The sequence below is a fragment of the Rana temporaria genome, chromosome 2 (assembly GCF_905171775.1).
Source record: "Rana temporaria chromosome 2, aRanTem1.1, whole genome shotgun sequence".
Lineage (NCBI taxonomy): Eukaryota > Metazoa > Chordata > Amphibia > Anura > Ranidae > Rana > Rana temporaria.
Window position 1 is genome coordinate 457,800,808 of NC_053490.1, and position 14,185 is coordinate 457,814,992.

A 14,185-nucleotide genomic window follows, 5' to 3' on the forward strand; every position below is an offset into this window, starting at 1 on the left:
AGGAGGGAGAGCACACGGGGGACACTGGAGGAGGGAGAGCACACAGGGGGACACTGGAGGAGGGCAAGCACACACCGGGGGACATTGGAGGAGGGCGAGCACACAGGGGCACACTGGAGGAGGGAGAGCACACGGGGGACACTGGAGGAGGGAGAGCACACAGGGGGACACTGGAGGAGGGCAAGCACACACCGGGGGACATTGGAGGAGGGCGAGCACACAGGGGCACACTGGAGGAGGGAGAGCACATTGGGGACACTGGAGGAGGGAGCGCACACACAGGGGGACACTGGAGGAGGGAGAGCACACGGGGGACACTGGAGGAGGGAGCGCACACACAGGGGGACACTGGAGGAGGGAGAGCACACGGGGGACACTGGAGGAGGGAGCGCACACACAGGGGGACACTGGAGGAGGGAGAGCACACAGGGGACACTGGAGGAGGGAGAGCACACACAGGGGTTAGCCTAAAATGTACTGAAGGTAAAATGTCTTGTTATCATTAGCAACCAGTAATAACATTGATTAATTTGTTATCTGAGCTGTAAAGATGACAGTTGAACATTTTTTGGGCAGCAAAATATTTACAACTGGAACACTCCTCATACATCATGCACTTGGAGCTGAACTAAACCCTCCTATCCTTTACAGCGAAGGAAGCTGCCATCTTAGCCTCGGCGTGATCTGAGCAACTGTGAGAGTTATCATTCATGGCAAGCCAGGAATATAATTGTTTTGAGAAATTAACCACTTACCCCCCGGACCATAATGCTGCCCAAAGACCAGAGTACTTTTTGCGATTCGGGACTGCGTCGCTTTAACAGACAATTGTGCGGTCGTGCGACGTGGCTCCCAAACAAAATTGGCGTCCTTTTTTCCCCACAAATAGAGCTTTCTTTTGGTGGTATTTGATCACCTCTGCGGTTTTTAGTTTTTGCGCTATAAACAAAAATAGAGCGACAATTTTGAAAAAAATGAATATTTTTTACATTTTGCTATAATAAATATCCCCCAAAAATATATAAAAAACCTTTTTTTTTCCTCAGTTTAGGCCGATACGTATTCTTCTACATATTTTTCGTAAAAAAAAATCGCAATAAGCGTTTATTGATTGGTTTGCGCAAAAGTTATAGCGTTTACAAAATAGGGGGTAGTTTTATGTCATTTTTATTATATTTTTTTTACTAGTAATAGCGGCGATCAGCGATTTTTTTTTCGGTACTGCGACATTATGGCGGACACTTCGGACACTTTTGACACATTTTTGGGACCATTGGCATTTTTATAGCGATCAGTGCTATAAAAATGCATTGGATTACTATAAAAATGCCACTGGCAGTGAAGGGGTTAACACTAGGGGGCGGGGAAGGGGTTAAGTATGCCTGGGTGTGTTCTTACTGTGGGGGGGGGGTGGCCTCACTAGGGGAAACACTGATCCTCGGTTCATACATTGTATGAACCGAAGATCAGCATTTCCCCTGCTGACAGGACCGGGAGCTGTGTGTTTACACACACAGCTCCCGGTCCCCGCTCTGTACCGAGCGATCGCGTGTGCCCGGCGGCGATCGCGCCCGCCAGGCACACGCACGGGAGTCGGGGGCGAGCGGGGCGCGCGCGCGCCCCTAGTGGCGGCTGGGAGAGAGGACGTCATATTACGTGCTCTCGCCCAGCAGAGCCACCTTGTGGACGTATATCGACGGTGCACGGTCGGCAAGTGGTTAAAGAGGAACTAAATTAATCGATTTAACTGTTTGCTCATTTCCCAAAACAGTTACATTCAGTGCATGCCATGAATAATAACTGTCACAGTTTCTTGTGCTCTTAACCAAACTGTCAGACCTTCAAATGGCTGGTGTCATAAATGGTCACATGGGCGGCACCAAGGTGATTAAACAGAAGCTAGACTGGCATCTTCCTTGGCTATAAAGGATAAGAGGGTTTCATTCTGTTTTAAATGGATGGGTTTAGTTCCGCTTTAAATCGGTTGGTTTAGTTCCACTTTAAATCGATTGGTTTAGTTCCACTTTAAATCAATAGGTTTAGTTCTGCTTTACTGACAACATAAAGTATTCTTTACGAAAAAAAGCATGGCTGAAAGGAAGATTGTTCCTTGTTGCAACAAATCAATGTTCTGCCTTACATTTTACATTCCACATTAGAAAAGCGTCAACCTGAATCTGATTGGTAACAAAGAGCAACACTAGTATGCTTTCTTTCTGCATGATCCCTATTAAGTTTACTAATAAAACATATATCTTCTGTTCTTCACAGGGATGCAATGGTGACGAGCACTGTGAACTGCATGACCAGTTTTTTGTCAGGTTTTGTCATATTCACTGTCTTGGGGTATATGGCTGAAATGAGGAACCTAGATGTCTCCGAAGTGGCCAAAGATGCAGGTATGCTGAGTAATCCATTGGTTGACATTTATGAGAATAATAAATGAAATAATTATCAATTATGGCCCTCAATAGAGTGGTGTATTTATGGCGCTGAGCCATTGGGGAATCTTAGTAACTTTGTATAAATCAAGGTTGGGTAAGTTTTTGTCTTCTAGCTAAAGGAGAAGTATGGCCAACACTCTTTTGCCCATACTTCTGTGAGTCACATGGGTGCACTTGGTTCTGTACTACTGTGACCCAGATTCAACCAACAGCGGGCTAAAGTCTGCTGTCGGCTGGCATCACAGAGCCGGTCCAGGCTCTGCAGGGATACCGACAATAATGTTGGGATCCCCCCAGATTCCTGACCAGCAGCTGGCTCAGCCTCTCAGTGCACTGCTCCAGCCACAGCCTGACACTCCAGTGACCACTGGAGGGGCAGAGCACAGAGCAGTGCCTCCCTGTCACTTCCCTGTCTTGAGCAATCCCCTGTGAATGCACAGATGCGCCAAATGGTTCTGCCAGTACCTGAAACCCAGAGCCTTTTGGTGCATTTGTGTATGCTTCATATTGGTGGTGCTGGAGGAGGCAGAGCCAGTACAGAGTGGCACTGAAGTTGCTCTTTAGGCTGCCAATATACTGAATAAAAGTTGGCCAATTCAGCATGTACCCACCACATTTCAATCATTGTATGGGCTCCTCTATTTGTCCAAGGCCAAAACTTTAACTGCTTCCTGACCGCATAACATAGTTATATGGTGGCAGAGCAGCTCTCCCGTCGTCGGATCTTGTACCGAATACGTGATCCTGCACTTCTGGGTAGGTGGTATGCGCGGGTGCTGCCGGCACCACAGCTGTGCCGTGATTTAACACAGCACAAGCTGATCTGCAGGTGCCAGCCAATAGATGTCCATCAGCACCTGCTGATTGGCGATGAGAGATAATGTAAACAAGGCAGAGCTCTATTCTGACAGGGGGAAAATTATGGATTTTGTGTACTTGCAATGAAATAAAATCTATCAGATCCCTAAGACCACTTTCACAATGGGGCGATTTGCAGGCTAAAAATAGCGCCTGCAAACCAATCTGAAACAGCGTCTGCTCTTTCTCCAGTGTGAAAGCCAGAGGGCTTTCACACTGGAGCGGTGCGCTAGCAGGACCGCTCTGAAAATCCTGCTAGCCGCATGTTCGGATCAGTGAAGGAGCAGTGTGTTTAACGCTCCTCCACCGCTTCTTCCCATTGAAAGTAATGGGAAACCGCGGCTATACCGCCGGCAATGTGCCTCTTTTTCGGCCGCTAGCGGGGGTAAAACTGCATCGCTAGCGGCCGAATACCGCCGCAATTCCGACGGTGAATCGCCGTTAAAAATAGCAGGGCTTCACCGCCACCGCACCTCCCGCCCCAGTGTGAAAGGGGCCTTAGTAAAAGCAGCACACACTGCGAACACAAACACTGGCTAGACACACAGTTAACCCATTGATCATCCAAGATGTTTAACCCCTTCCCTGCCAGTGACATCAGTCCAGTGGCAGTGTATATTTTTAGCACTGATTCCAAAGTCTCAGTGTCAGACTGTCCGCCGCAATATCGCTGTCCCGCTATAAGTTGCTGATCACCGCCATTACTAGTATAAAAATAAATAAATAAAAGTTCCAGTATATATCCCATTTGCTATGACAATATAAGTTTATTGTTTATTTATTTTTTACCAAAAATAGTTAGCAGGACACATATTGGCCTATATTTATGAAGAAATTCGATTTTTTTAAATTATTTTTATTAGATATGTTTTAAAGCAGAAAGTAAAAAAGGTTATTTTTTTTTTCTAAATGGTTAGTTATAGCGCAAAAAATAAAAAAATGCAGTGGGGATCAAACACCACCAAAAGCTTAATTTATGGGAAAAAAAATTACATACATTTTATTTGGGTACAGCATTGCATGACCGCGCAATTGTCAGGTAAAGTCACGCAGTGCTGTATCGCAAAAAAATGGCCTGGTCACGAAGGGACCTGCTTATATGTGTACTGTGAGAGTGGAGGGTGCAGCTGTCAAAGTACAATGTTCCAGCGCGGGGGGGATTCCTCCGTACTGTGGATGGACCGGTTCGTTTTTCCTTTCCTTGTTCAGTTTGATGGCTGATTGAACAAAAATTAAGTATGGTCAGCTTTAGAATTGATTGCAATTGTAAAACCATTGGAATTCAATCTCAGAGTTTACAACAATGCCAGTCCAGGAGAAGGTAATGGTTTTCTGAGCCTTCCACAATATGTGTAACTAGTATGTGTATGACGGTAGGAAGATAGAATAGCAGATGTGGTGCTTCAGGCTGAAAAGCTGTGCCAGGCCTACAGTAGTAAAATGGATCAGCGATATGAGCGCACAGAGACAACAAGGAGACAGAGCAGCTTCCTCTCTATGTCCACAATATAATCATGTGCCACTTTCTTTCCCGAGTCCTGAAAGGGGAATGGTGGCTGACGGGGAACAGCAGACTGCAGTCCTTCAGAGGGTCCCAGGCTCTTGTAATGGCTTACTCTGCACATTTTCTTGTCATGATGGTTGAGCATCACATCAATCAGTGAACTGCAAACTATTTCTCATATCTCGCCAACTCCAGGAAAAGAAACCTCCAGCCCTGTCCTTAATGAGATAAACAACATCCTCTCATTCAGCAGATAAATTAGTTTCCTGGCCAGGAAGTATATCCAGGAATGCCTCGCATAGTAAAAAATACAAATTGTATTTATATACATGAAATATTCATGAAAAAACTATAACACTGTTCCATTTCTACAATTTTTATGAATGTTTTATATTATTTAAATTAGTATTGTGGGCATGGAATGCCATGAGCATGTGGAAGGAGCAACGGAATGCTAGTAGTATGTGTCCTAACACTAATGAATATTTATGTATGGTTCATAAAAGGGCACAAATGACCTAAATTCCTATGCTTATTACTCTTTTCCTTTAGTGCTGGGAACCTGGGTTGTGGTTCTGGGCAGGAATCCCCCACTTCCCACTTTATCTGCTTTCAGTGTCTGGAACTGACTTGCTCAGTCCAAGATTCATTGATGGGTCCTTAACCACTTGCTTACTGGGCACATATACCCCCTTCCTGCCCAGGTGGAAAAAAAACACAATGGCCCTAGTTCACAAAGCACATACGCCGACGTATCTCCAGATACATAGTTACATAGTTAGTCAGGTTGAAAAAAGACACAAGTCCATCTAGTTCAACCACAAAAAAATATAAAAAAACAAAAAAAATAAACAAACAAAATAAAAAACACAATGCAATCCCATACACCCAACTCCATACCCACAGTTGATCCAGAGGAAGGCAAAAAAACCCCAGCAGAGCATGATCCAATTTTCTGCAGCAGGGGAAAAAATTCCTTCCTGATCCCCCGAGAGGCAATCGGATTTACCCTGGATCAACTATACCTATAAATGTTAGTACTCAGTTATATTCTGTACATTTAGGAAAGAATCCAGGCCTTTCTTAAAGCAGTATACTGAGCTGGCCAGAACCACCTCTGGAGGCAGTCTGTTCCACATTTTCACAGCTCTTACTGTGAAGAAACCTTTCCGTATTTGGAGATGAAATATCTTTTCCTCTAGACGTAGAGAGTGCCACCTTGTCCTCAGGGTTAACCGTAAAGTGAATAACTCAACACCAAGTTCACTATATGGACCCCTTATATATTTGTACATGTTGATCATATCCCCCCTTATTCTCCTCTTCTCAAGAGTGAATAAATTTAGTTCTTCTAATCTTTCCTCATAGCTGAGCTCCTCCATTCCTCTTATCAGTTTGGTTGCCCTTCTCTGCACTTTCTCCAGTTCTCCGATATCCTTTTTGAGAACTGGGGCCCAAAACTGAACTGCATATTCCAGATGAGGTCTTACTAATGATTTGTACAGGGGCAAAATGATATCTCTGTCTCTGGAGTCCATACCTCTCTTAATACAAGAAAGGACTTTGCTCGCTTTGGAAACCGCAGCTTGGTATTGCATGATATTATTGAGCTTATGATCAACTAAAACCCCCAGATCCTTCTCCACTACAGATCCCCCCAGTTGTACTCCCCTTAGCATGTATGACGCATGCATATTCTTGCTGTTGTAAGTACAAATGTGCGCCGTCATATCTATGCGTCGAACCAGAAACCAAGATACGCCTAAAAATAGGCTTCATCCAACTGACGTAACTTGCCTATGCTGGCGTATCGTGGGCGCATATTTACGCTGGAAGCATGTGGTGCTCCCATTGATTTTCGATTGAAATATGCAAATGAGGGAAATACGGCGATTCACAAACGTACTTGCGCCCGGCGCATAATATACGCGGTTTGCGTAAGTCGTACGTCCGGCGTAAAGTTATTCTCCATATATGAGGCGCAACCCATGCAAAGGTATGGACCAGGAAACATAAGCCGTCGTATTTTGCGTAGTTTACGTTGGACGTGAATATGGCTGGGCGTAGGTTACGTTCACGCCGTAGGCAGTGATTCGACGTATCTTAGGCAGTTGTTTCGACGTGATTCTGAGCATGCGCACTGGGATGCGGCCACAGGACAGCGCATGCGCCGTTCGTTATATGTATCTGTCTGGCACTCGGCCCATCATTTGCATGGGGTCATGCCTCATTTGCATGTCTCACGCCCACTTCCACCTACGCCGGCTTACGCCTTAGAAACCCAGCGCAGATTTGAGAGCCAGTGCTTTGTGAATTCGGTGCTTGCCTCTCTGCGCTGCATCGGCGTAGCGTACAAAGGATACGCTACGGCGGCCTAAATATGCGCCGATGTCTGTGAATTCTTTAAAAAAAAAAAAAAATGCAATAAGCCTATAGTGATTGGTTTGCGCAAAAGTTATAGCGCCTACAAAATAGGGGACATAATTATGATTTTTTTTTTATGATTTTTTTTTTTACTAGTAATGGCGGCGATCTGCGATTTTTATTGGGACTGCGACATTATGGCGGACACACCGGACACTTTTGACACATTTTTGGGACCATTCACATTTATACAGCCATCAGTGCTATAAATATGCACTGATTACTGTGTAAATGTGACTGGCAGGAAAGGGGTTAACACTAGGGGGCGAGGAAGGGGTTAAATGTGTACCCTGGGAGTGATTCTTACTGTGGGGGGAGGGGACTGACTGGGGGAGGTGACTGATCTGTGTCCCTATATACAAGGGACACAGCATCGGTCTCCTGTTTACACACAGAGATCCACGGTCCTGCTCAGTTACTGGGCAAACGCGCATCGCGTTCCCAGTAATGCGGCGGGTGCGTCATTTGACGTCCTGTCAGAACAATGGAGCTATCGTGCCACCGTCGATTGACGGCTGCCGGTAGTAAAGTGGTTAAAGATTGACAGTCGTCCTAGCCAACTCAGACATGTTTCGTCATACAATTGACTTCATCTGTGGGTATGGCTGTACGACTGAATACACCGTGTTTATATACCGTTCTTTTTGTGACTCACTCTGAAACCATAAAAGAGAGATTTATACAAAAAGGGTACAGTGAGGAGAATCTGGATAAAATTGTGAAAGAATTCGTAGAAACTCAGAGAGATGTGTGTTTTACGGACAGAGATCGCTCTACGAATTCTAAGCAAGAATGGAGTTTTCTATCCAATTTTCATAGTCAATACAAAGACATTGAGACAATATTTAAATGACATTGGCATGTTTTTATGTTTAGACCGAGTGCTGCATCAAGTATTACCAATGGAGCCTCAGTTTATTTATCGGAAAGCGCCTAAATTTGGCGATAAAGTTGTACAAAAAGTGTTAGACCCACCTGTAATGAAAAGTATGTGTTGGCAGCTTACATGGTTCTATTCTTGCAGGAAATGTAGTGCCTGTGTATTAGTTAATAACCCTATTAGAGGTTTGTCAGAATTTGTTTCCACTGGAAATAATACAATTTGTAACATTACCGAATTCATTACGTGTAACACCACGCATGTTGTGTATGTCCTGCAATGCCCGTGCAATCTCATATATGTAGGCCGTACCAAGAGAAAATTGAGAATTCGTATTGCAGAACATTTACACAACATAGAAATAGGATTCAAATACCACAGTGTCTCCTTATACTTCAAAAAATATCATAACCAAGATCCCTCATGTTTGAAGTTTTGGGGAATTGATTGTATCCATCCAAACTGGAGAGGTTCTAACTTAATAAGAGAAATATCTAAGAGAGAAACACGATGGATATATTTTATGAAACCTCTGACTCCTAAGGGTATGAACGTGGAGTTGGATGTGAATTGCTTTATCAGTGATCAGTGATCTAACCAGGAAACCGGATGGGACGTAAGGCATAGAGCACGTGACCAGGCTACGCCACAGACATACGTTTCGTTGGATAACGTCTTCAGGGGGCGGTGGAGGAACTCATGCTATCACTGATAAGCCTGCAGCTCCAGTGCCGGGATGGGCAGAATTACCTGTGCACTTTGGGTGTCGTACCTACGAGTAACATGGTGAAGGATTAAAGTCACATTACCTGATTTTGGAGATATCATCTAGCATAGCAAGATTTGTTGCTAGTGGTTGTTTTTTCCATTGGATTTGAAGCATTTATCTTTGTTTCATCTGACACAAGTTGGAACTATATATTTTTGGTTTGGCATTGGTTGCCTCACTGGACACTAACTTAATATATAATTTTATATAATAATATTTCTTTCACAGGATGTTAATACTAATGAATTAGTAATTGATATCAACACTGTAAATATTGTTGCACCAATTAGCGCCCCCTATCACATATTATTCACATAGATAGGAGCTAACACTTCAACATATCAGGGGAGCAGCTCAAATATAAAATACACCACACAAGCTGTATGTATATTTCTATTTTTATTTTAGATTTCTATATTTTAGATTTAAATACTTTGGCGCAGAATTCACTGTACACCAATTCAATGGCTGGTGTCATAACTTATCACATGTGCAGCATCATGGCAGTTGTAGATTAAACAGGAGCAAAGATTGCAGCTTCCTTGGCTAAAAACGATAGGGGGGTTTACTTACACTTTAAAAAGTAACCTAGTTATTGAATCCCCTGAAGACTACTGGGATGTTTGATATAATTTGCCTACGCAAGAGACCAGGAAGTAACTGAAGAAATAAAAAAAAAGTTTAAAACAAGTAAATACGATATACTTTCTTATCTATTTGTTAAAAAACAATCAATGTTGATTGGGAGAGTGAAGTTCCAATTTAAAGAGGAACTTCAACCTCTCTACCTAAAATGGAATTCCCTCCATCTAGTAACTGTCCCTGTATGACAACAAAAAAAAGCATGCTTACTAGTCAATGGAATTCAGCATTGTTTGTCTTGCAGCCAAAGCTTACTTTGCTCCCACGTTGCCATTTTCAGTTGAGACTTCACAGAATGTGCGAGCTGTGAGATTCTACACACGCTGCAGGTCTCCAAGTGTTTTGGACCTGACCAAGACCTGTGGTATGTCTGCGCACACATGGGAGTAAGTAGAGAATTATGCTTATGCTTAGACCAGCCACAGGTCTCAGTCAGCTACCTGGAAGAGGCCTACATCACGTCTGCCCATGCGGGGAATTTTGTGGTACAGGTGGGCCATTCACAAAACACCACAAAACATGGACATCCCAGGAGGCAGCGGGCGGGGGGGGGGGGGGGGTGCTTGTGGGTGAGCTTATGTTATCCTCACCTAGGTAAAGAACCAGGTAGTGGTGCACTATGTACTTGCTTAAAAAAAAATGCAACTAATGCTGATATTGTAAGAGGGAGGGGGTAGGGTGCAGTTGGGAGGAAGGTCATCTGATGAGTGAAGGTGCACTTTAATCCCCAGTGTTGCTGCAAAGCTGTCCACTGGATTTGCCAGAAAATATTTTATAACAACATCGTTATGGTTTAATATTCCCTGTTCTAAGTTCTAAGGTGTATTCTCTTCCCTGTCTGTCTTTTATAGCCTGCATGTTCTGGGATTGTAAAAGTATTGAAGAAAAACACAGCCAGGCAACTAACATCTTCTTTTTCTTAAAAACAAAATGGGGTAATAGCCCAAAAAAGGCATGCATAGAGCTAAAGACTAGTATGGTGGGGGTCATCCTGGTAGAGGAACAAGGCTTTGCTTCCTTATGTCAGATTAATAACTGGTGGCCTAATGCCTGTTAGGGGAATATTCAAGAATCAGCATACAAAGTGTAAGTGTAAGCATAAATCCACAGAATGGCTGGGAGATGCTTCACTAGAGGTCCTCAAGTACAGCTTCCTCTCCAGCAAGGAGAACAGTGAGCAGCACAGTGGTGACATCACCAAATCTCTTTCCCAGTCTGGTAAGACAAGCAGCAGTGCCTTAGATAATATTACACTTCAGATATAATACTCTGAGGCTCTGACACAGGAATACAAAAAATAAAAGTATGGGACATTGAGTGAAGCAGGCTGTAACACAATGTAGAAATATATTCATTTACTGACAAGGGTAAAAAGGATGTTTAGCAATGCACATGAAGAGTAAATGCTCAAAGCATGCAACACAACATCAGTATCAAGTAAGCTTGAAAATAGTACATAAATATGACCATAGTATAAAACATAGGTATCATAACAAGGGAGCAAATATACAAAATACATGAATGTGGTGAAATAAAACCATGTTGTGCAGAAATAAGGTGTCAGTAAGACCAATTGTAAAAGATGAGGACTGCATCATTTGAAGCTCAACGCGTTTCGACAATAATCCGACTCATCAGGAGCGGATGCTAGAGTGTCTGTAAAAAATATAAAAATGGTCCAAATAAGAACCCATGTTATGGGAAAGTTATGTACAAAAATATATAGATGGTCTAAAGCACAAACTTACATCCCAATAAAAGTTCAACCTGAGCGATACTGGTGTGCGAGAGTCGCCATACAGGTCTCCCCGGGACCTTGTCCACTAGGGGTGCATACAAGCCCGAAGATTGGGGTAAATAAAAGAAAATTCTGTGATAAAAGTATGAAGTGAAGGCTTGGAAAACCTTCATAGTGATATACATTAGGATCTGAAAAGGGAATAAAGAAAAGATGAAAGTGGACACAGGAATGGTACTATTTTTTCAATTCAAGACAAAATTCAAGACAAAATTATTTTCAGGTCATAATTTTAGGCAAAATTAGAGGTTCAAGATATCAAATCTTTACTTTTCAGAGTTTAAGTCCACTTTCACATCAAATGTAATCACTAAAGTGCAGCTGTGATCAGTTGTAGTATCCAGTAATGTGTAAGAAAAAAACAGCACATATCATGCGCATAACTGGATGACTGAAGTGCTAGTAAAATTTCTAGAAACTTTGAAGCAATGGAGGAAAAAAAATATCAGTTTTTTTTTCTGTAAAAAAAATTAAACATTTAAGAAAAATTCAGTGTGGAGTCATTTTACAAATTGAAAGTCATTATGTTACCCTCAGGCCCAGTTCACACTGATGTGTGTTCATAACGAATGTAATACGTTTAAAACATTCTAAATTTGCATGTCATCCATGAAGTCATTGTTTTCAATGACGGTCATTCACATACATGCGTTGTGATTCCTCTACGAATGCGATAAAAAAGGGTCTTGTGCGAGTTTACAGCGTTGCGTTGCGAATTTAGTCTCCATAGTCATCAATGTAAATCGTTCTGGAATCGCATTGATGGTTCACATATGTACGAATTCCACTACACTACTCTCCAAAAAAAACAGGAAGTACACAGGGAGTTAACACTTTTTTTTTTTTTACATTATGATTTCATTGGCTAGCACAGGGGTTTCCAAACTGCCGGATGTGGCCCTTTGCGAGCCTTTATCCGGCCCTTGGGGCAGTATTGCTCCCAACGATATGAGGCAGTTTTCCTCCCAATGACACCAACAATGGGGCTCTATTTCTTACACTAATAGCAATGATGGAGCACTATTCCTCCTCCTGCCCACCAACACTGGGGCCATGTTTATTCTCACTGATGCTCGGCCCTGGGGCATTTTCTACCCCCATTGGTCAGAATCCGGCCCCCCTGAAGTCTCAAAAACAGTAAACTGGCCCTTTGCTTGAAAAGTATGGCGAACCCTGGGCTAGAACATCAATTGCAGCTATGTCCAACTCCTGAAATTCACGGTAAAATCGCTGTAAATTTGTGGTAAATTCGCACCTTACACAGGACAAAAAAACGGTACAAATTCACAGCGCAGCAGTGTGAACCAAGCCTCAGAAGGTGAAATGCAGTGCATATTAATATTATTTACTTAAAAAGTATTAATTCTAGAGTATGAGCATTACAGGTAGACATCAGGGGTTAGTAATTCAGTAAGAATCGCCTATCTTTTTTTTTTTTTTAAAGGTAAGGAATCGCCTATCTTTAGGCGGGCGTAGCGTATCTCATATACGCTACGCCGCCGTAACTTTGAGAGGCGAATCCCGTATTCTGAAAGAATTTGCTCCCTAAGTTACGCCGGCGTAGCGTATATGGGCCGGCGTAAGCCCGCCTAATTCAAAATAGGCTGGTAGGGGGCGTGTTGTATGCTAATTAATCGTGACCCCACATAATTGACGCTTTTAACGAACGGCGCATGCGCCGTCCGTGAAAGTATCCCAGTGCGCATGCTTAAAATCACGCCGCAAATAGTCAATGCTTTCGACGACGTGAACGTATCTTACGCACAACGTAAACGATGCAAAATTCGACGCTGTCCCGACGTCCATACTTAACATTGGCTACGCCTCATATAGTAGGGGTAACTTTACGCCGGAAAAAGCCTTACGACGTAAAACAATGCGCCGGACGCACGTACGTTTCTGAATCGGCGTATCTAGCTCATATGCATATTCTATGCGGAAATCAATGGAAGCGCCACCTAGCGGCCAGCGTAAATATGCACCCTAAGATACGACGGCGTAGGAGACTTACGCCGCTCGTATCTAGGCAACATTGAGGCGTATCTGATTCTATGAATCAGGCGCAGAGCTGCGACGGCCCACATTCGGAGTTATGACGGCGTATCTGGAGATACGCCAACGTAACTCCTTTATGAATCTATCCCCTAGTGTTTTCAGAAGGAACACAAGTTTTCTTTACTACTGACAGGGTTTCTTTAAAGGGGTTGTAAAGGTTCATGTTTTTTCACCTTAATGCATCCTATGCATTAAGGTGAAAAAACATCTGACAGTTATGGCCTCCCCAGCCCCCACCTTTTTTACTTACCTGTGCCCGTTCACCTGCGGCGCTCACCCCAGACATCCTCTTCTCCGCTTAGTCTGACCGTTGATTGGCTAGGGTGGATGGATTGATAGCAGTGCAGCCATAGGCTTATGCTGCTGTCAATCACATTCAATGACACGGCGCGCCGGGGGGGGGGGGTAGGACCAAGTGATACAGTGAGCGGCAATAGCCACCGGTTGTATCACGGGAGCGCGCCCGCAAGAACTAACCCCCATGGGAGAGAGCTCCCATGAAGGGGGTTATTTCTTGCGAGGAGGAGTCAAAACAGCTGCCGAGGGACCACAGAAGACCAGGTTCGGGCCACTCGGTGCAAAACGGGCTGCACAGTGGAGGTAAGTATAACATGTTTGTTGTTTAAAAAAAAAAAAATTATCCTTTACAACCCCTTTAACCTGACCACAGTCGTAAATCCAGCACATTTCCAATTACTTACTAACAGAATATGACACAGTCAATCTCCTTTTAAAGTTTTTGTAGATATATATATATATATATATATACACAGTTGTGCTCATAAGTTTACATACCCTGGCAGAATTTATG

At 43.4% G+C, this 14,185-nt stretch overlaps 1 protein-coding gene across 1 annotated transcript in view; it reads left to right on the forward strand.

The window, feature by feature from the left end:
* The window catches only part of SLC6A4 (solute carrier family 6 member 4), a 157,892-nt gene that overhangs the window by 111,025 nt on the left and 32,682 nt on the right, over positions 1 to 14,185 (forward strand). The window contains exon 8 of the mRNA XM_040338569.1: positions 2,272 to 2,399. Coding sequence (XP_040194503.1) covers positions 2,272 to 2,399 — 128 coding nt within the window. The remainder of the gene's footprint in view (positions 1 to 2,271; positions 2,400 to 14,185) is intronic.